At 42.6% G+C, this 20,251-nt stretch overlaps 1 protein-coding gene across 1 annotated transcript; it reads left to right on the top strand.

The window, feature by feature from the left end:
* Positions 1-724: 724 nt before the first annotated feature.
* rargb (retinoic acid receptor, gamma b) lies at positions 725-19,474 on the top strand. Its single transcript, XM_085353214.1, has 8 exons — positions 725-869; positions 13,986-14,134; positions 15,329-15,470; positions 15,572-15,735; positions 15,887-16,063; positions 16,245-16,449; positions 16,639-16,797; positions 17,181-19,474. Exons 1-8 carry the CDS (start codon positions 725-727, stop codon positions 17,498-17,500), a joined length of 1,461 nt encoding a protein of 486 aa, XP_085209340.1. The 3' UTR covers positions 17,501-19,474.
* The last annotated feature ends 777 nt before the right edge of the window (positions 19,475-20,251 follow it).

The raw sequence follows: 20,251 nt of genomic DNA, 5'->3' as shown, positions 1-20,251 counted from the left end.
AAACAAGCAAACAACAACGCTGTGCTTCACACTCTGCCAAGTAGGAGAAGATTTTTGTTTTTTAAAGTTTTTGCTAAAGTTGACCGAGATGTTTGCGAGAGAGGCTATTTCTTCCCTGCTGTGGTGAAACAAAAACAAAGTTAATGCGGAGAAAGGAGCAGGGGGAAGGGGGAGGAGAGGAGTGTTTGTTTTCATTCGTTGCATATGAATTATAAAGAGGTGAGTTTGAAAAGTTGAAGAAGAAAAGAGCCCAGGAGAGAGGGACTGTTGTGTGGCCAGTTGGGGAAAGCAGGTACACGCCTCCTCGTGTTGTTTTGTCCCTCCTCTTTCTTCTTCCTTAACCACACCCCCCTTTTTTCTCAGTACTGGGAGAGCCGCTCAGATAGTTGGCCGTGACTGCAGCGGAGTGTGAGAGGCCCAGAGAGCCAGCAAGAGGGGAACTGAGATCAGTTACAGCAGGGGAGGCGAGCAAGTGATCTGGGAGCAGAGGGGGTAGAAGCAGCTCGACTTGTAGAACGGTGATAAGGTGAAGAGGGGGAAAAAACTAAAACAGAAAGAGGGGAGTTTGTAGAGGACTTTGGAAAGACAGGACAGCCAGGCAGAGGAGGGGGGGGCAGTGGCAGGGTCAAAGACAGGCAGATAGACAGATAGACAGACAGACAGGGAACACCTGGACCACTCAGGGCATTAAGTTACTTTGAGATTTCCTCAATAGCAAAGAAACATGTTCGACTGCATGGAGGCTCTGGGGCTGGCCCCTCGGCCCCTCTTCGATGTGTCCAGGCAAGGCTCCTGCATGCTCAGCAAGGCCACCCCTTACTTCTCCGGGCTGGACCCTTTTGCCTGGGCTGGGACAAGCAGTGTTCAGTGTGAGTACTCTGTCCTGTCCGTCAGACTGTAAAAAAGAGCAGCTGTGTGTGTGTGTGTGTGTGTGTGTGTGTGTGTGTGTGTGTGTGTGTGTGTGTGTGTGTGTGTGTGTGTGTGTGTGTGTGTGTGTTCTTATCAGAGCCCTGGTTTTGTTATCACGGAGCTCTCTCCACAGGAAGAGTCAGATTCCTTTCGATTATGTGTACCCATTCTCACCCTGCAGTGTGTTTGTTTATGTGCTTAGCGTGCTTTGTGAGTGTGAGCGAGTGAGTTGGGGAGTGTATTTATACATCAGGGTGTTTGTTTTCCTTATGAATGACTTCACATGATTGACAGCTCTTTCAAACAATGCAGGGACTTAACCCGCCGATGTGTCCAGAAAACAACAAGCGCCAACGTCTGAGCCGAACGCTGCACTGACAGATCGAAGGCAAATGGGCCTCGAAATCACATGGTTGCAATCAGGCGAACAAACCCAAACACAGAGCCTCAGTTAGTTAGAAACGGATCATTTACAGAAGATAAATAAAGATAAGTAGGGAGACATATTTTATCAGAGAGGGGAGCTTTTTCACTTTTAAAAAGATTTGATCTGAGCGAGCACTGATGCAGGAGCAGTTAAAGAAAAATGTGAATTTTAGCAGCGTTCTGCAGAAATGAGAAGCACAGTTATTAAAAGATAGATGTTGGATGGCTTGACATGCTATCAGTCACTGTTTCTCAACTCCACAGGCTACACATTCTTTTGACGTTTGACCAAAAATTGCATCACACATTGAGGTACAATGCACTCACCACACAGTTACACAGTTATACAAATGCGGAAAAAATTTGCTTTATCTCATAAAATAACGAGGCCACCTTTTGTAACTGTCGCGGAGCCCATTTTCAGACTCTCAGATTACACTTGGCTGGGTGACTTGGAAAAAAACAAACGTTTATAGGAGCTCGACTTGAGGTGCAGTCGGGCGCGTCGCCGAGCTGAAACTTTTCTGACGCGATTTGAGATGTCCCCACCGAGCACCTTGAGCCTATTTATCTTCAGTAATTATTTAGATACCAGCGCATCAAACCCTGTCGAGCCCGCAGTGCTCGCTAATGATGATGGATGAGCAGTCAGGATGACAAACACCACAGCAGGGCCTGTTTCAACTCGCCGCGGAGCTTTGCCAGATGCCACACTGAAAGACAAATGTCCGCAAATGTTCATTAATCATTGTTATTTAACTGCATACAATGTATTTTTAGTTTCTTTTTCTTTCTTTTTTTTAAGTTATACAGGCTGCTCCAACTAGCATCAGCCAAATCGTCTGGTAAAAACAGTGTGAAAGAACTAGAAGAGTGCTCACTTCAGCATCACTAACTGATTGATTCATTAATCGAGAGAAAATGATTGACAGTTTCTTTGACTGATTAATGTTTTGACTCACAGAGAAAGTGATTGCATGTATCTCATAAAGTGTCATATTTATGCTCATTTGCTTATTATTGAATAAATTGTAGGTTTTGCTGTTTTTTGCATTTCTTGTTTTTTTCTGCAAGATTTTACATTTTGTATCATCTCAGTTGCAAAAATAGGTTCAGGAACCTGAGTTTGGGTTTTATTTTACTATTTTCCAAAGCCATGGCTCATTTCAACATCTCAGGATCTATTGTGAGTCTGACATGATTTTGATATTTTTTTCCTACTTTTCTATAAACTGGTGCATGGCATATCTTTAGAGCTGATTAGAAAGAGAACAAGTGAATGCTTTTTCTTTTTCAGCATTTCTTTGGGTGAACATGTTCTGTTGGACATTATGGCGCTAAATTCCTCAGGGCATTTTGGCCTCTCTGTCTTCTCTCTGGTGTGTGTGTGTGTGTGTGTGTGTGTGTGTGTGTGTGTGTGTGTGTGTGTGTAAGGGGGGGTCATCTTTTCCTGCGTTTTTTTGCGAGGCAGTTCAGCACCTCTTTGCCTTCCTTTGTTTCAACGTCAGGAGGCATTAAATGGAGCGGGGACATGCCTGAGTCTGTCTGCTCTCTCTGTCACTGCCTCTTGTGCGGTGTGACATTTGCTTTTTTTTTTCCTCCTCTTTTGAAGATCTCCTTTTTCTTCCAGTAGTTGCGTGTTCTTCCCAGCAGTAAAGTGTGTTTATTCTTTTGCCCATACACGGATCAGCTTACGGGCCTCGTGTTGTGTAACCAAGAGCTTTTAATGATTCAATTACAATTATAAAAGGCCCAATTAAGAGATTAGGTGGTGTGTAAGGGGCATGGGGACTTAAAAGCGAAGCGGGGTGAGAGAGGAGTGGCAGGATGAAGTTAGATGTTGGGATTAAACCCACCGCTGCCCTTTGTGTCCTGGTGTTTAGAGCCTTGAGGGGAAACGGTCTTCTCTTCATTCAGTAGTAATCCCCGTTTTTGCTCGGCATCTTCTCCTCTTTGAGATCAGGCTCTTCAAAGCTGCTTTAACAACGGGCCATCGTATCATCACACTGAAGAAGCAAAGCTAACTATGATACAGCTGGAAGATGCTGTTATAGACAGACAAGAATTGTGCTTAAATCACGAGATAAAAAAGTTTTTATTGTGTGTTGTCTTTATTGGAGTAGAAGGACTTAGATATTTATGTTGGCTGTACTCACAGCAGTGTCACTTGTTTCTCATACAGTTTGGTAGTGTGTGTGAAGTAGTCTTTTTCTCTGGAGCTCCGCGTTCTGTCTCCACTGTTGCTTTTAGCAGGAAACAGAGCAGCTGATGTGTAAACACAAGTTCAGTATATGTGTGTATATGTATATCCGCTGGAAGAAAACGGATTCTTTTAATTGTGATGAACGTGTGCTGCAGTTTAATAATAACCTGACTACATCAGCTACATGTGTTGTGTTTATATATAGCTGATTGTTATCTAATATTTGTCAGTTCTTACTTTAAGTCGGGGGTGTCAAACATATGGCCCAGGGGCCACAGTCGGTCTGGCAAAAACTCTAATCCAGGCGGCTGGACAGCTTTGGAAAATATGAAGGACGGTATAAATAAGGGACTTTAAACTTTATTTTAAATTGTAGCTGTTTTTAGTATTTTTTTTTTACAGCTAAAGCTAAAGAGCCATTTATGTTACACCAAAGTAGTCAAATTATCATATAAAGAGTTTAATGACAGAAAAGTTCCTGATTTTCACTGTTTACTATAAAAATCTTAGTTATAAAAAAATGAATCAACCAAAACTTCTTGTTTGATAAATATGCGACAGTATGGGCAGTGTGCTTTTGCATTTGCTAAATTGCAGAAAAAAACTGAGATGTGCAGTTGAAAGTGCACTGCTTTCTCTTGGTTTAAAAGACATTTTAAGATAGAATTTCAGATATTAAATATTTGGTTTAATGACAGAAAGTGTTACTCATCCCCACTTAAGATCGGGCTTGTATGTGACCCATGATGTAAAATGAGTGTGACATTCCTGCTTTAGGCGATATTATTGTGTTTCAGATTTTTTTTTAATATGACCACACATTTTTGTGTAGAATGGAGTGGCTACTAGTGGGTTAGGTTCAGATTACTTTCCCAGCTAGTAAAACAATATGCCAACTTTCCTTCCTTTAACAGAGTTGCCTCTCCCATCGCTTTCTCTGGTGAAATAAAATCAATGTATCCTGACAGATTATTTCATTGCTTTGACTTGTGTAAGTGCCCTAATAAGATTATATCTCCAGTCTGATTACTTTGAGTAATTAGGCAACAGTTTGCATGCAAATTTAGTGTAATTGCTTTTGATTTTGAAACCTCCAGACGTGGCAAATGTTAGGCGTGATTCATGTGGGGAAGGCTTATTATTTTTGCTGTAGTTTAATGAAAGCTTTGAATCCAGTTCTTCTGATTACTGATTGTTCCAGCTCGAGGCCAGCTTCTTGTGAGGTCCAGCGGAGTCATGCTCAAACTTGTCTCCAGTCGTGGCGTTCCAGCTTTCACCCCATTATCTCCGTGCCTAAATGATTCAGAATTATTAATGTACTACAGTATTTCATTTCATTTACATTCTTTTACATCATTTACATTCACACTACCTAGTGCAAATCACTTGTTTTACTGGTGGGTGTAACATTCAGAAGTAAATCAGGTTGAACGGTATCACCGCATCATTAGGTCTTTGTATAGCAGCAGAATGTTTTCAGGACATTAAAACTTAGCAAATCAGATTAAGATAAGACTCAGATCTTATATTTTATATTATAAGAATACAAAATCTTACCACATTGCCATAGGGTCATGCAGTTTTAACTACCACACATGCATGTGCGTGCTAAGATTAGCAAAAGAGAATGTGTTTGAGAAACTGTGCTGGTCTCAGTTTTGCATTTAAGGTGCCCAACGGTGGAAGCCGACTGTGGAGTGAGATCCAAAAGCAGGGGAGGTGGGAAAATATAAAGCTTGGTTTATTGGGTGTTATTTAAAAAAAAAAAAAGGAAGGGAGGGACAAACTTGAATTTAACAACCTGCCCCGTAAATGCACCCCCCCCCACACACACACACACACACACACACACACACACACACACGCCGTGGCGACAAAGACAAACTCCTTGACCGTGAACACAAGAACAACAAATGATTACAAGACTGCTGTTTTCCAGGTTTTGTTCTGAAACCTTCCCTTGCGTTATTACTTTGTTGGCGTGAAGTGTGAGAAGTGCAGATTATCTTCTTTCGGGGCCATGTTTGTACTGAGGCTCTGGCACGCTTTACAACAGTGCAAGGGTTCGCGAGGATGGAGGGTTTGGTTTCTGTTTTTGTAAGCGAGTTTGTGCAAATGTGTGTGTGTGCCTTTGTGCACCGTTGCCTCTGTGTTTGCTTGTGTGCCTCCTTTTTAGTGTTTGGTGCAGTTTTTATGGAGCCATCTCCTGGACAGTAGCCTGGTTTTCACAGCCCTTCCTTTAAAAAGGCACTGCCAGTGACAGGAAGGACTCCTCCTCCTGCCAGGGCAGGAAGGCAGGAGAGGACACAGGGGGGAAGAGGGTTATTAGTGAGGGCCTCGGGAAGAGGAGGGGGGCAATGGTATTGAACTTAGAACAGCTGATGAAAGGGATTGTCACTGAGATCTCCCCCGTCTCCTCCCTGCTGTCGTGGTAATTACTTGCTCAGCATATTTGCGGTTGAACCCCCCTCCCCCAAATCTCCCCACCACCACCTCTGTTGCTGCTCTTAATACAGTTTAGTATGAAATACAGATAAAAAAAAAAGTCATCAGTTTTGTGAGTTTTTTATGGACTGCGTTGCAACTATTTAATAATAAAGGACATTTATGGCAGCGTTTCCTCCCTCGCTCCCTCCTCTCGCCATGTTTGCGAGTGTTGTTGCACTCCAAGTCACACGGAAAACCATCGCTCACTGTCCAACTGACCCCTGGACTTGTGCAGCAGCCCACACACGCACACACATTCGCGTGTACATGCACATTCCACAGCACGCTGCTGAACATTTTGTTTGGCGAGAAGTTATGTAAAAGCTACATTTGTTATCGAAATTAAAAATTTCAACGGCTAGAGGAGAAAAAAATTGGTTTGGTTAGGTTACGAATTTGAATCTCCTGTAAACTGAGTCACTGTTTCGCTGAATTCCGATTTGGCTCACAAACAACAGTATAGGAATTATTAAAGTTTACACATGCTTTGCTTTACCTCCCATTTCAAGAAAGATGCGAGGCTCGCCGGAGCCCTCAGGACAAAGTCGGGTTCAATGAGACGTGTGATGGAGGCCGGCTGAGCCAGGCTGCAGGTCCTACAGGGCATGTACCACACACAAGGAACGGCTGCAGTGTCACTTTTACTCTTTATGTGCGATTGTTTTTATTTAAGCTGCTTCAGCATGTGGTTACTTTGTTTTCATTTACATGTAGCTGTTAATACAGAATGGTTAGGGCAGAAATAAAATAAATACATGCATAAATACTTTATTGACCCCACAAAGGAAATTATTGTGGTACAGCAGGGCAAACTGCAAAATAGAACAGTCTACAATAATCTGTTACAAGAAAATTGATCCCCTTAAAATTCAGCCAGTTGGCGCATTTTTTTATGTTTTCCAAAAAATTGAGTGCACAGAGGAAAAGCAGGAAACCCCCCACACACACACACATACACACACACACACACACATACACACAAATAAGTAAAAAGCTAATTATGAGTGGTGAAAAAGAAATTCCACAAACAAAGCAGTTGCTATTGTTGCAGTTTAACTGACATCTGAAGGATTTTATCACTTCCTGCTGTCAAATCTGTTCACTTAAACAGCTAAAACCCGATTAAGCCTTTCTTTTCCTTTTTCCCCTGTGTTTTTAAAGCCATGCTGGTCAGAAGATAGTTTGACAGTGTAGCTCTAGTAAACTTCTCAGGAGTGATATGTTGATTCCTGAGCTCTGACTCTCAGGCATCAGAGCTGATAAAGAAGAGCGGCTGCTGTTGTCTAAACAGAGATGTGCTGATCTGACAACAAACACTGAGGAAACAGGAAAGGAGGAAGATGGAAAAGACATGTGAAGGAGGAATATTGTAGTGTGACGCCGTCTGCAGAAGACAGGAGTCGAATTGTGTTGTAGCCTGGCTGTGAGTAGATGAAGTTTAGTTTAATGGCTCTCCGGTTCATGACGATAAGCTACAGCATGCCTATTCAACTACGAAGTTAGTTGGGCCAGATTTTCAAACCGAGGAATTTATCTGGGCCAGATATTTTTTTTGAAGCCAGCAAGCAGCAGATCATGATCAATTTCAAACCCACACAACTGTACTGAAAAACAAGTATTTTTTTTTATCCCTTTTCTCCTGTAAATCTGGTGGTGACCTCTCACAAATGCACACCAAAAGGTCCATTTAAAAAAAAGGGAGCTATAACTAAACTATTTTTTGCACATTTGAAATAATAATAACAAAAAACATTTTGATAATTCCCTTTCAAATTAAAATAAATATTTCGCTGACCACTCACTTTTCCTGCCATGGATGGAGCCCCATCGGTCACAAGTATACAGACACGCTTCATATCCAGACCATTTTCCTCAAAAAGAGCTTAAATCTTCTCAAACATCATTTCGCCAGCTGTGTGTCCCTCTAACGGTAGCAAACCGAGCAATTTCCCATCCAAAAAACGGACATATACGCACAACTGTGCATTATCAGTTCTGTCTGTGATCTCCTGCTATGGACATTACATCAGTTTTCTTCAGGTCATCTAACAGCATTTCAAACTCGTCTGACGCCAGAACTTCAATTCTACGAATATTTGAACTGTCCTACAGGGGTACGTTTTTAATAGCAGATGTCACACTCACTTTTCACCGCATCCACCACGGCCAGCATGCAGTATTTCATTGCTTCAGAATCTGTGAAAGGCCTTTTCTTCTTTGCCAAGAAGCAAACACAAAGGGAAGATGCTGCAGCTCTCTCTTGGGCTGTACAGGACCCTCACCATGGTAGTACAACTCCGGTTGTAAGATTATTAAACTCGGTAAAATGAATAAGTATTTGTCAGTCTGGGCAGGGTTAAACCGACAGTTTTCATTGTCAATGTCACGATCTGGTACAGGGATTCAAGCGCAGAGCGGTAAGGTATCTCCAAGGTGTGGTTTATTTACAGTGCAGTGCAATATATGTACAGTGAAGGGATCCAAAACTCCGGGGGGGAAATCACAGGGTAACTCGCTCACGTCTTCTTCTCTCACACTCACACACTTTCCCGCAGCAGGGAGGTCGCAGGTCCGGGGGGGGGGATCTGAAGCAGACGAGAAGGCAGGTCACCAACTAATCACAAGTCACGGATATGAAGCACAAGAGCTGTGAGAACACTAACGTTAGGGGTACAATCATCCAGCGACGAGAGGATCTGTGTTCCAGCCTCAAATAGTGCTCCCGGTGATGATGGGTGAGTGTTGTCAGGTGTGTGTGTGGGCCAAGGGCGGGAGCCCACAGTGAGCTCCGCCCAGGCAGAGAGGGAGAAAACAGCAACAGCAATTGTAGCCTTGTGGGGCCGACCGGGCAGGCACGGAGACCATGACAGTCAATTTTGCGCTTTTGGAGTGAGAAAGACATGCTGTTGTCGCATCATATATTACGATGATTTTTTTAATATGTTTACATCACGGTGTATTGTGGGTTAAATATTGCTAGGCTACTAGGAGTGTTGCATTCACAGTCTACACTACGCTGTAGGAATTTTTAATTTTTTTAAAAATTAATTAATGAGTTCATTTTTTGCGTTTTCTCTGTGTTTCTGCCAGGACCACAGGCAGGGCCACTCGCAGGTTGCTTCTGGGCCGCATTTGGCCCGTGAATAGGCTTGAGCTACAGTGTGAAATATGTCATATGACAGGTTATATTTATCGTTTTTGTTGCATGTGAATTTCTGTGTAGTAGTTGCGTTACAGCAGCTGATTAAGCTGATTCACACGAGGCGTGTCGTGCCTTTTGAGTCCAGCAGCGGAGCGGAGTGCTGATTGATGTTGTGACATACTTGGGGGTGAGTTGCAGGTTAAGAAGAGAGAGGGATTTTTTTTTTCGTTTTCCCAAGCCGAAGCTCTGAGGCTGAGCTCAGTTCAGGGTGATGACAGCTGCCGACAGTTTTTGGCTCCTCTCCCTCTTTCTCCACGCCAGGTAAAACCCCCACTCCCCCTCCCTCTCTCACCGCCTTCAGCCGAGCGTCTCTCGCCCTGTCTCCCTCCGTCATGTGTCTCTGAGTCACGTCCCTCCTCACCTGCTCTCACCACCTTCAGACACTGTCAGTCACTACCTCTCTCCTGGCGCCATATGCAGCTTCTCCGTTTCAATGGGAGCTGTTTTTCCACTGGTTCTCTCAGGGCCACTTTTACATCGACAGTGTTACTATATAAACAGAAAACAGCGATCGGGTTGCAGCACCACTCATCCAGCGCCGACTCCTTCACTTCCACCTCTCACACCTTTGCTCTAATAACCCAAAATTGAACGCACACTATTACAAAAAACACCCAGAAACTCAAATTCTTGCATCTGTTGCTTTAGAAGTAATTATCTGCAGCCTTTTCTTTTGAGAGGAAAGCAAGTAGAAAGAGACTATTGTCACTAGTCTGGTTTTCTGACCTGGGTGAATACATATGAAATCATTTTTTACAAATACAATAGCTGCTATTGTGTGTCTGTCACAATCACCCCAAATCCCAAGTTGCTCTTTTTCTAGATTTTCCATTTAGTTTTGCATCGGAAGAAGAGAAGCAGCAAATCCATGCAGATGAAAAAGCTGGAAGCTGCACGTTGAGACGTTCTTAAAGTCACACAGAAGACAATGCAAAGTGAATCCTCATGTTTATTCATTGTTACTGTATGCAGTAGTGCAAAGCACCCGTCTTTTTTTTTAATCTCAAAATCCTTGTGTCTCCGGATACATTCATATTTGATATATTTATCCTTTATTTATCTGCCCATAAAAAGCAGGAACTAGGAACTTATTCATCACATATCAGAATCCAACCATTAACAACTATTGGCTGCTAATTTAAACATAATTTTTAAAACCCTTGTTTAGTGAGTAAGACATACAAACAATCAGTAATTTATACGTCCTGTTTTATTTCTGACTTACTGTTTTGCAGTGTAAACATAATACAATGTTTCATTCATTTTAGTTAATTTATGTATTACAGAACAAAGAAGTCGACAGCACAAAAAATCCCACTTGTAAGCGTTCGAGTTTTTGGTACCTACCCCATTGTTTGTGGGTCTGCTGAACCCACAACATCACTGGGTTTTAAAGACAATACAACCGTAACAGTTTCTTTAAAAAACACTTGCAGACTTTAGTAAGCCTATAATTTGTTACATTTTTTTTTTAACTTTTTGTCTCCGCTGGTTTATGTTTCGTCGCTATTTTATCGTTGAATGGAAAAATTTAGAAAGAAGGAAAATGGTAGTTGAGTCTACTTGGGCACTCAGACAACAGGAGAGCAGAAAGGAAGTGGAAAAAGAACAAACTGCAAGTGTTTTATGAAATTTTAAGACATTTTCCAAACAAATATCAGGAGACTACCGAGACCTCAAGACCTGATTTCTACTCGTGCCAGTAGAATCGTCTTCAGTTCAATTCGGTTTTATTAGAATAGAATAGAATAGAATAGAATAGAATAGAATAGAATAATCCTTTAATTGTCCCACAAGGGGAAATTTGGTTGTAACAGCAGCCAAAAAGACACATATACAAACAGGACACGGAACAGAAACATACACAATTTTTCTTACACTACATTACTAGATACAGCATCAAATCAAAACAAGACTTCTTCCGGACAACTGATTCTTAACCCCATTACCTTTGTCTTTCCAAGTATCTCTCCTGCACTGTGACAGCTTTCTAAATATTCCTCTTGATAAGATCTCACTTCTCAGAACTAATGCTACAATGAACAATAATGAGTCACCCACTCTTAACGGCTGTTTTTCATAACTGTGAGCCCGTTTCACTTACCACCCCAACAACATGTTATCATCCCCCCTCGTCTGTAAATGGTCCATTCATTTTAACGACTCTAAATACTTGTTTAGTCTCATAGAGGGTGCCAGCCTACTTTAAACATGCAATTGTATGCCTTCTCATTAAGAAAAGAAATCTTGACCTTCCTTATTCGTCAAACTTTAGATCAGTCTCTGCCTATACCTCTCTGTTAGTTTTGGAGAAAGAGGTTTTCCACGATATTGGTGAGGTTTTTCATTTCTGGCTTTAAACTCCGTCACAACAGAGAATCTGCTCTTGTAAGTTTTTGATAACCACTTGTGTATTTCGGATGGTTCTGGTAATACCGCTGTGCTCACCAGTACATCCAATACAATCGATCTCATTTCTTAAACTATGCAAAAAAAACCTGACGTGATTCACTTCTCACGCCTCTTTAACATCGAGCTGATATTATATCCCAAAGAAAGTTTTTTCAATCATAACCTCCAACTAAAGTTAAACGATTTCTTTCAATCAACACCGGAGAGAAAATCATTCGTGCCGTTATTGCATCTATTGCATTTTATGCTGTGTTTTCCTCTCGTTGGGTCCAAAATCTATGTGTAGTTTCACACACTAAGAGTTTAAAGCAGGTTGGGAACACACACAGAAAGTACACAGCAAACCTTTCATTCTTTCATTTACAATTCCCACAAGTCTATCAGCCGTGAGTGCAGTGAATACAAATGTGCAGGGAGATGTGCAGAGTGTGCTCAAAGAAAATATGTTTTCACAATCTCTTCACATAAAAGAAGTCAAGATCACTGAGTACAAAGCTGAGAAAAAGTCATTGAATCTTTTTTTTTTTTTTAGTAAACAATAAAAAATCCGACACATCAGAGCAACACACAGAGGTGGAAAAAAATACTGCTTGCATCATTTGTGATCTTTTCTTTTTTAAGAAAAGGGACTAACGAGTCACAGCAGTGTGTGACGATACAGTGTGTTAAAGAGACCTGCAAACCTGTACTTATAAACAAGTTAACAGTAATAACAGTAATAATGTTGAACGATGAGATGCTGGTAGTGTGCAGTGATTCTGGTTGGTGTGCTTTGTATTTCCACGTCAGATTCATTGTGTTACTGAAAGAGACTCGTACACACTCGTCTACTGACTGATGACACACTTCCATATAACAGTGGCAAAACCAATGCAGAACATCACACCACCGCTCCAAATTCACCAGTGATTAATGGGCTAGGCACGCTGAGTGGTCACTTTTTAAATAACACCGTGTCGAACACATTCGTGAGCTCCTCTTGTTAGCAATACTTTCTTCAGTCAAGGTCAAAGTTAAATAGTCAGGATTTCATTTAACCACTCGGCCACTGGGAAGTTTCTGTCCTGAAGCTCACCTCCTTTCCCCCTCCTCTTTCTTTCTCTTTTCATTTTTTCCCTCTACTTTTATTAGATTATTCCTTTTGTGCCTTTGCCCCTCTGTTTTTTGAAACCTTACCGCTCTTGTTAATGACAGAGCGGGGGTTCAGGTTGGGGTTGCAGTGTTTGGGGTTGGGGCAAGACATTTGGTTCAGTCCTGTGCTACCCATTGAAGGTGACAGGAGGGGCTGTGACTTTGGGTTTTTGACCCCAGATTCTTTATTTTTACTAGGAAGGGATCCAAGGATGGAGCTGTTGATGTGAATAGCTGCCCAAGGTGACTGGATCCCAATAAAGAGGCCGTCACCCTGGCTGGGGGCCTCCTTCCCATCCGAGACACAACGTTTATAGGCCTGCTTATGAGCCTGGGCTACTATTAAACCCTGTCCGGCCTGCACTGAGGAATTTAGGGCCAGGAAACAAGAGAGTGGGGGTGGGAATGGGCAGAGAGAGGTGAAGTTGGGGTGAGTGAAGGTGAAAGTTGAAAGGCACGTTCGAAAGGAATCTGCTTGTTTCGTAGTCGTCGCCTTTAAATGCGTACCAGGCGTGTTGCGGTTTTTGCTCTCTGACTGCAGCGCGAGGAGGCGCGGCTGATTAAACGCGTCATTGTATCCATTTTGTATCATTTGGTTTGAGCGTTTTCACATGCGGCAGAGGAATGGCATTGCCTGGGGTCAGCATATGGTGTTATACAGTGTGCAGTTTTCTTTAGCGCGACAGTGAGAAGGAACATAAGGAGACAGCAGAGTCTCATAAACATCTCATCTCTGTTTGTTCACATGGGGCTAGGGACGACCTTTCAAATAAAAATGGGAGCTTACACACACTCGTACACACACACAAACACACAAAAAATTCAGATGCCAGTCAAAAATTCAACAGCGGTATCTCACCTCCCCCCACACTCACCAGTAAATGGAAAAGCCAATCAAATCTCAGCTGCCAATCAGATTTTTATCAGCAGGGCCATCTGGCCATCAGCTAATTGTGTCTCTTTTAAGTCCCTGTCAGTCAGCAGTGCCACCCCTCCTCCCTTTTCTCTTAAAAATGTCTGCCTTTGAGCTTGCCTTCTGGCTCCGAGGGGTGGCCTGCGTGGGGTTGGGGGGGTTGTTTGCTGACCACTCTTTCTGTTAATCACTTTGTATTAGCTTTCATCAAAGTTTCAAAGACTTTAAGAATAAATATAAACAAGATGCTCTGAATTCATAAGAGTACTCAACTGTTTCTCCATTCTGTGCTTTTTCCGCAGCCGTGGAGACCCAGAGCACCAGTTCGGAGGAGATGGTGCCAAGCTCTCCTTCGCCGCCGCCTCCTCCTCGTGTTTATAAGCCGTGCTTTGTGTGCCAGGACAAGTCATCTGGTTATCACTATGGAGTGAGCTCCTGTGAGGGCTGCAAGGTAAATGAAGTTGGAGATACACGAGGAGTTTACAGCTAATGTGAACAGCTGAGGTCCCCTGAAAAGAGAGGCAGACAGATGTGCGCAGAGATGTGCTTGCTGTCGCTGAGCTGCCCTCTAGTGTATCCATACGTAACTGCACATGATTAAAGCTACAAATGAACAGTGTGCTGCTGTTTGTGACAGGCAAATGGCTTCTTTTGGCTATAAGTAAATAAAACCTAAAAATGTCTTCAGAACTTGTTTGTTTCAAGTGAAACAAGATATCTGCTCCAGTGGTCTGATAACAATTGCTGCTCCACAGTGCTGTGCTGTTTGAGCCATTACTCTTGTGGTAGCTGTGGCTCAGGAGGTAGAGCAAGTCATCCACTAACTGGACAGTTGGTAGTTTGATCCCTGGCTGCTCCAGACTGCTTGCCTAAGTGTTTTTGGCAAGATACTGAATCCCAAGTTGTTCCCAATGTGTTAACCAGAGTGTGAAAGAACTTAGAGTCAGAACAAAAAAGTGCTTGTGGGAATGAAACATGTTGTTTAAAGAGCTTTGAGCGCTCAAATAGAGTAGAAAACCAGTCCAGGTCCCATAGCACTATGTCACATGCAACTACATTTGGACAATTTATTTCTTTACCCTTGGCTACCTCTCACGGTTTCACACCCTGTAATCACTGCTTATTTTTTAACCAGCTATCGCAGGTTAAACACTTACCGTCACACTAACACATCCAGAATCACCTCAACTCAGTTCACCGACCTAGAGCCTTGTTGATGTGAGATGACTGATGCACCGCTCCACTGCCCACCTCCCTGTTGTATCAGCTAACTCATGTAGCCACCTACAGTATGAAGTTGGCTGGTTAATGCTTTAGGCTCTCCTGCTTTTTAATCCAAAGTACTTTTAACGCGGCTGGCTGCTGTGACACGGTTTTCATTTGTCGTGGGATTTTGTAACTTCCGATGGGCTTTAGCAAAAAAGCAATCATGAAAAATACATGTGCCAGTTTTTCTTTCAGCGTCTACTTGGGATCGATATCTGCTATAGTTCTGTGACATCAGAAGATTAAATTATTTAGACAGTCTTTCCACTGATCCACTAAATAGTACCAAATCCTGACTAACAACAGTAGCTTTTTAAAGTTTTTTATGTATTTATCGTGTGGCATCCATGTCCAAGACATTTTCCTGTGTCTGTTTTAGGGTTTTTTCAGGCGCAGCATTCAAAAGAACATGGTGTATACGTGCCACAGAGACAAGAACTGTCAGATCAACAAAGTTACCCGCAACCGCTGCCAGTACTGTCGGCTGCAGAAGTGCTTTGAGGTCGGCATGTCCAAAGAAGGTAAGCGTCTCAGATATTACGGGCTGCCGGTGTGTCGCTATCGAGGAAAAAGCAAAAGGAGTTATGTCTTTTCCTCATCTCGTGCACGTGTGTCCCGGTAGCGGTGCGTAACGACAGGAACAAAAAGAAGAAGGACGTGAAGGAGGAAGTGGTGCTGCCCGAGAACTACGAACTAAGTGGAGAACTGGAGGAGCTGGTCAACAAAGTCAGCAAAGCTCACCAAGAGACCTTCCCGTCTCTGTGCCAACTAGGAAAATACACCACAGTGAGTCTTTTTTTTAGCACATAATTGCACCCACTTCTCGACACTCGCGCTCCACTTAAGCTCACCGCTTTGCAGGAAGGACAAACACTATGTGGAGTTTGCACAGTCACACAGAAAGAAAGAAAAAAGTGTCCCTCTTTCTCTCTCCCAGAATTCAAGTGCTGACCACAGAGTGCAGCTGGACTTGGGCCTATGGGATAAGTTCAGTGAGCTCTCCACTAAGTGCATTATAAAGATTGTGGAGTTTGCCAAGCGGCTACCAGGCTTCACTACGCTCACCATCGCTGACCAGATCACCCTCCTCAAATCTGCATGTCTGGACATCCTGGTACTAGCGCCACGTTCCTATTACTCCTCCCCTTTAATCGACTACACCTCCACATCCCTAAGCTATTCTCTATTTGTCACGCTGCTTTGTGATTCTGAACAGCTCCCGTGAAAAAATTTCAACGTGAACTTCCGTCTAGAAATTTCATGTTTATGCCTCATCATATTCTTCCCCTGCTTAGATGCTGAGGATATGCACTCGCTACACACCAGAGCAGGACACGATGACCTTCTCAGATGGCCTGACTCTAAACAGGACCCAGATGCATAACGCCGGCTTTGGCCCGCTCACAGACCTGGTGTTTGCTTTTGCCGGTCAGCTGCTGCCTTTGGAGATGGACGACACCGAGACGGGGCTGCTCAGCGCCATCTGTCTCATCTGCGGAGGTAAACTTGGGTCATTGTTCGGCGTCTGTTTGCATCGTGTCCGCTTGCAGTCGTGGAATTATTGATGGAAAGAAAGAGACATCAGTGTACGGTCACAGTTTAGCAGTCAGTCGGTAGCATAAAGGCTGTAACAGTGTCTCGCTTCTTGTCATTGTTTTGCTGTGTCCGCTCTCTTCACTTCACTACTAGACCGTATGGACTTGGAAGAGCCGGAGAAGGTGGACAAGCTGCAGGAACCGCTGCTAGAGGCCCTGAAGATCTACACCCGACGCAGACGCCCGAACAAGCCTCACATGTTTCCCCGAATGCTGATGAAAGTCACAGACCTCAGGGGAATCAGCACCAAAGGTTAGCTTGTTTTTTTCATAGCACAACCACAGTTTGGAATAGATCTCAGTGTCAAAGCTCAACACGCATAAGTACTGAAATATCTTTTCAGATTTGTATTTTTTGCTCCGATTAGCTCAGGCTCAAAGCAGTTAGCGGTTAGGAAAAGACTGATGATGCTGGTCTCAAACTACGCTCCTATTGCTTGTTAGGCAACCGCTTAAATAAAATAAATGTTGCCTCAAAGCAATTTCGTAACATTTAACAGACATTACTGTAAATTCATGCTTGGAAGAAAGGTCTGCCAGACAGCATATTTTAAATTACATGACTCCTGTCTGTTAGCATGTGACGTTCTTTGTTTCTTCATACCTACGAGTAAATAAATGTCCATGTGTGTGCAGGTGCAGAAAGAGCCATCACGCTAAAGACAGAGATCCCCGGCCCCATGCCTCCCCTGATCAGGGAGATGCTGGAGAACCCGGACTCCTTCGAGGACAGCAGCGACTCGGGCGACAGCGGCGCAGCTGCTCCCCCTGCCATTCAAGCCATCAAGCAAGAGGACAAGGCCACGTACGAGTCAGCCTTCGAGGAAGAAGAGGAGGAGGAAGAGGACGACTATTGGGACGAGGAGAAAGAGCGAGGGGCAGAAAGCGACGGAGAGGCGCGGGGGGAGGCGGCAGCGGGCGCGCAAAAGAAAGGCGTGACAGGGAAGACGCAGTGAGACAGAGGAAGAGAGACACAAGACGACACCGCTGCCTCGCACGGATTCGCCGAGCGCCGCCGCCGAGCAACGTCAGCTCGTAGAAACCTCACAGATTAAAGCTGTTAAAACGGCGTTTCGCACAGCACATATCCGTGTATACTGTACATACTGACTGAAAGGAAAATGTGTTCAATTCATAGTAGCAAGTGAGGAATTTGGAGACGCAAAAGCACTACATTTCAGTGGATTGATGAGGGCACAGTTAAAAAAGAAAATCAGTGCCAGAATGTTTAAAAGATATATATATATTAAAAAAAAAAGGTTTTGTCTGCACAAAGACAGGAAAAACAGTTGTTGAGAGACAAAAAAAGCACTCCTCCGCTATCTATTAAGGGCTATGCTTTGTATAAAATTGATGGTAAGAGTACATTGCAGCGACAGAACTCTTATGTGGCGTCCAGATGCCACAGATGTCTTCTCAGAATTACTTTTATTACTATTCAGAGATATGCTACTTATTTTTTCATTGTATGGTTTTTATAAGCATGTACACATTACTGTTTTGTCTTTTGTTTGTTTGTGGGACCTCGTGTTGCTTTTTTTTCTTGTGTATATTTTCACACTCAGTGCTCGCATCTGACTGGACATTTGTGCTTTTTATCGTATGCGTTAGTTTTATCGGACACAGTGAAGCAATAGCAGAAGAAAAGAGGAAAACAAAAAGGAAAAAGAGCAATAGCTAAAGAGTCATGGGAGTCATGAGCAGGACTCAAACTCAAAGTGTGATCATTCAGGATTGGTGATTGGCTAATCTGAAAGAAATGCAAGAGGACTTCAGCTTTAATTCAAACCCGGGTGCTTGTGGGCCAAATAATAAAAATGTCAGAGAAATGCGGGAAAACATATCTCCAGTTGATCAGGGCCACGCTTCAGCTGTTTTTACAGTATTTCTTTTCTTTTCCATCAGACGTTCTTCTTTCACACAGGTTAGGAATCATTAAAACTTTCAGTACATGCACTCGTTCAAACAACCAGGTAAAGTTAAGCCATAAGATTTTCTTCCTGTTGTTTTAAGGCAAGCAAAGACTCCACCAAGCAAACACAACCATTAAAAGCCGTTTACATCACAGAAACCTCAGATGTGTGTGTGCGTGAGCGTGTCCCAGTAAACAGGGTGCTGTAATAGACACGTTACATCACTGCCATCATCCACATGAGTGAGTGTCCAATTATCAGCATCTGTAAATGTGTATAAAATGGATTTTGCAACTAAAAATGAAAAAAAAAAAAAAACCATACAAATATTAGATCTTTTTTTCTTTAGGTTGGAGAAATCCCTCGCACGTACACTTGTTTTGGGACTGCTCGAGTTCTGGCCAACAACCGTCCGACACAAACAGGCACTGAGTGACTGAGTGGGGCTCTCGTGTGCGCTATGTTGATAAAGACAGAAGGCGTGTTAAATAAGAAAGGCCCACCAAGTTTGCTCCTAAATTTGGTAATTTTGCTGTTTTATTGTGAAAACCTTAGAACCAAACAACCGTGGGAAAGGACAGAACACACCTTGGACACGATCAGCCCGACTCAAACTGTTCAGTATTTAAAAGTATTTCATATAACCATGATAGTTTGGAACAGGTTTTTTCCTTCCTTTATTTGTTTTAAAACCTTGTTAGTTTTTTCTGGATTTGAGCTGGTGCAGTTTAAAAAGAGCTCTACACACGCGTACGGCATTTAAAAAAGATCAAATATGGATTTTACGTTACATTTGGACAAAACATTTACAATGCTTACCGCTTTTATTAAGGTCGTTGTCTCTATCGTGTTCAGGGATTCAGGTTCCTCATGAGTTTTAATTCAACTTGACTTGTATCAAAATAGCTTTGATGGCTCTGACATCCATGCACTCACACACACGGAAATCCAAAAACTGGGTTGATATGTTCTTGTTTTTACATTTTTATGAGAAGTCAATACTATATTTTGCTGTTTGGGGGCTCGTGATTTGTTATTTGTTGTTTCTTGTATTTTGATAAATGCTCTTTTTGTTCTCAGACCTTATAGCGTCTCCACTTGTCATCTTCTTTGAAATCCCTTTACACATCTTTGAACCAAGCAGCCACTCATCTTTTAACACTCACATACTTCAGTGTGACCCAGGCCAAGAATTCCCTGATAATAAGTGTCTGACATTAATAAATGGACGACTATTTTTCCGCATGCTATCGCACAATATCATGTCCTGTTTCGCTTGAGACATGAAAACATAACAGCCACAATGATTTAAGTATGTTCTAATCTGTTATTGTCAAGATTAATACAACATTTAAAAAAATGCTTGTCATAAACTAGTCTGTGCATTGAAAGCAGCGGTAGGAAATGTTGCATCTGCAGGACTGGTATATGTTTTTCCTGCACACACTGAAGTGGCAGTTCAGGCTCTTTAATGACCTGATGACTTCCCACAACTCCTCTTTTAATCTAGTTTGGCTTTCACTTTAATCTCACCTCAGAATACTACCTCAGAAACTACTAAGTTTTATTAAGGTATTAGGAAGTGCTTAAGTTGTCATTTCCATGGCATTATAATATATAATTATTATGATTATTATTAGCAGTGATGTGGTAGCAATGAAGGCTGTATATAGCTACACAACTATCATTGCTGTACATGGTGTAACAGTAACACATGGATAAACATCTGTATTTATCAAAGACATACTAAGGAGAAGTAATGATAAATGATGAATTAAGTGCTTACTAATACTT

The sequence above is a fragment of the Diplotaxodon limnothrissa genome, linkage group LG5, assembly GCF_057381915.1.
Source record: "Diplotaxodon limnothrissa isolate DT_005_m linkage group LG5, D_limnothrissa_male_GT1.1, whole genome shotgun sequence".
In the NCBI taxonomy this organism is placed as follows: domain Eukaryota; kingdom Metazoa; phylum Chordata; class Actinopteri; order Cichliformes; family Cichlidae; genus Diplotaxodon; species Diplotaxodon limnothrissa.
The sequence above is the reverse complement of the archived record's forward strand: the minus strand, read 5'-3'. Positions and strand labels throughout refer to the sequence as shown.

Bases quoted from the DNA above. Each gene is read 5' to 3' on its own strand.
- rargb (XM_085353214.1), top strand. From the start codon at position 725: ATGTTCGACTGCATGGAGGCTCTGGGGCTGGCCCCTCGGCCCCTCTTC. The intron at 870-13,985 runs GTGAGTACTCTG...CTTTTTCCGCAG, and splicing joins TGGGACAAGCAGTGTTCAGT to CCGTGGAGACCCAGAGCACC. The intron at 16,450-16,638 runs GTAAACTTGGGT...CTTCACTACTAG, and splicing joins CATCTGTCTCATCTGCGGAG to ACCGTATGGACTTGGAAGAG.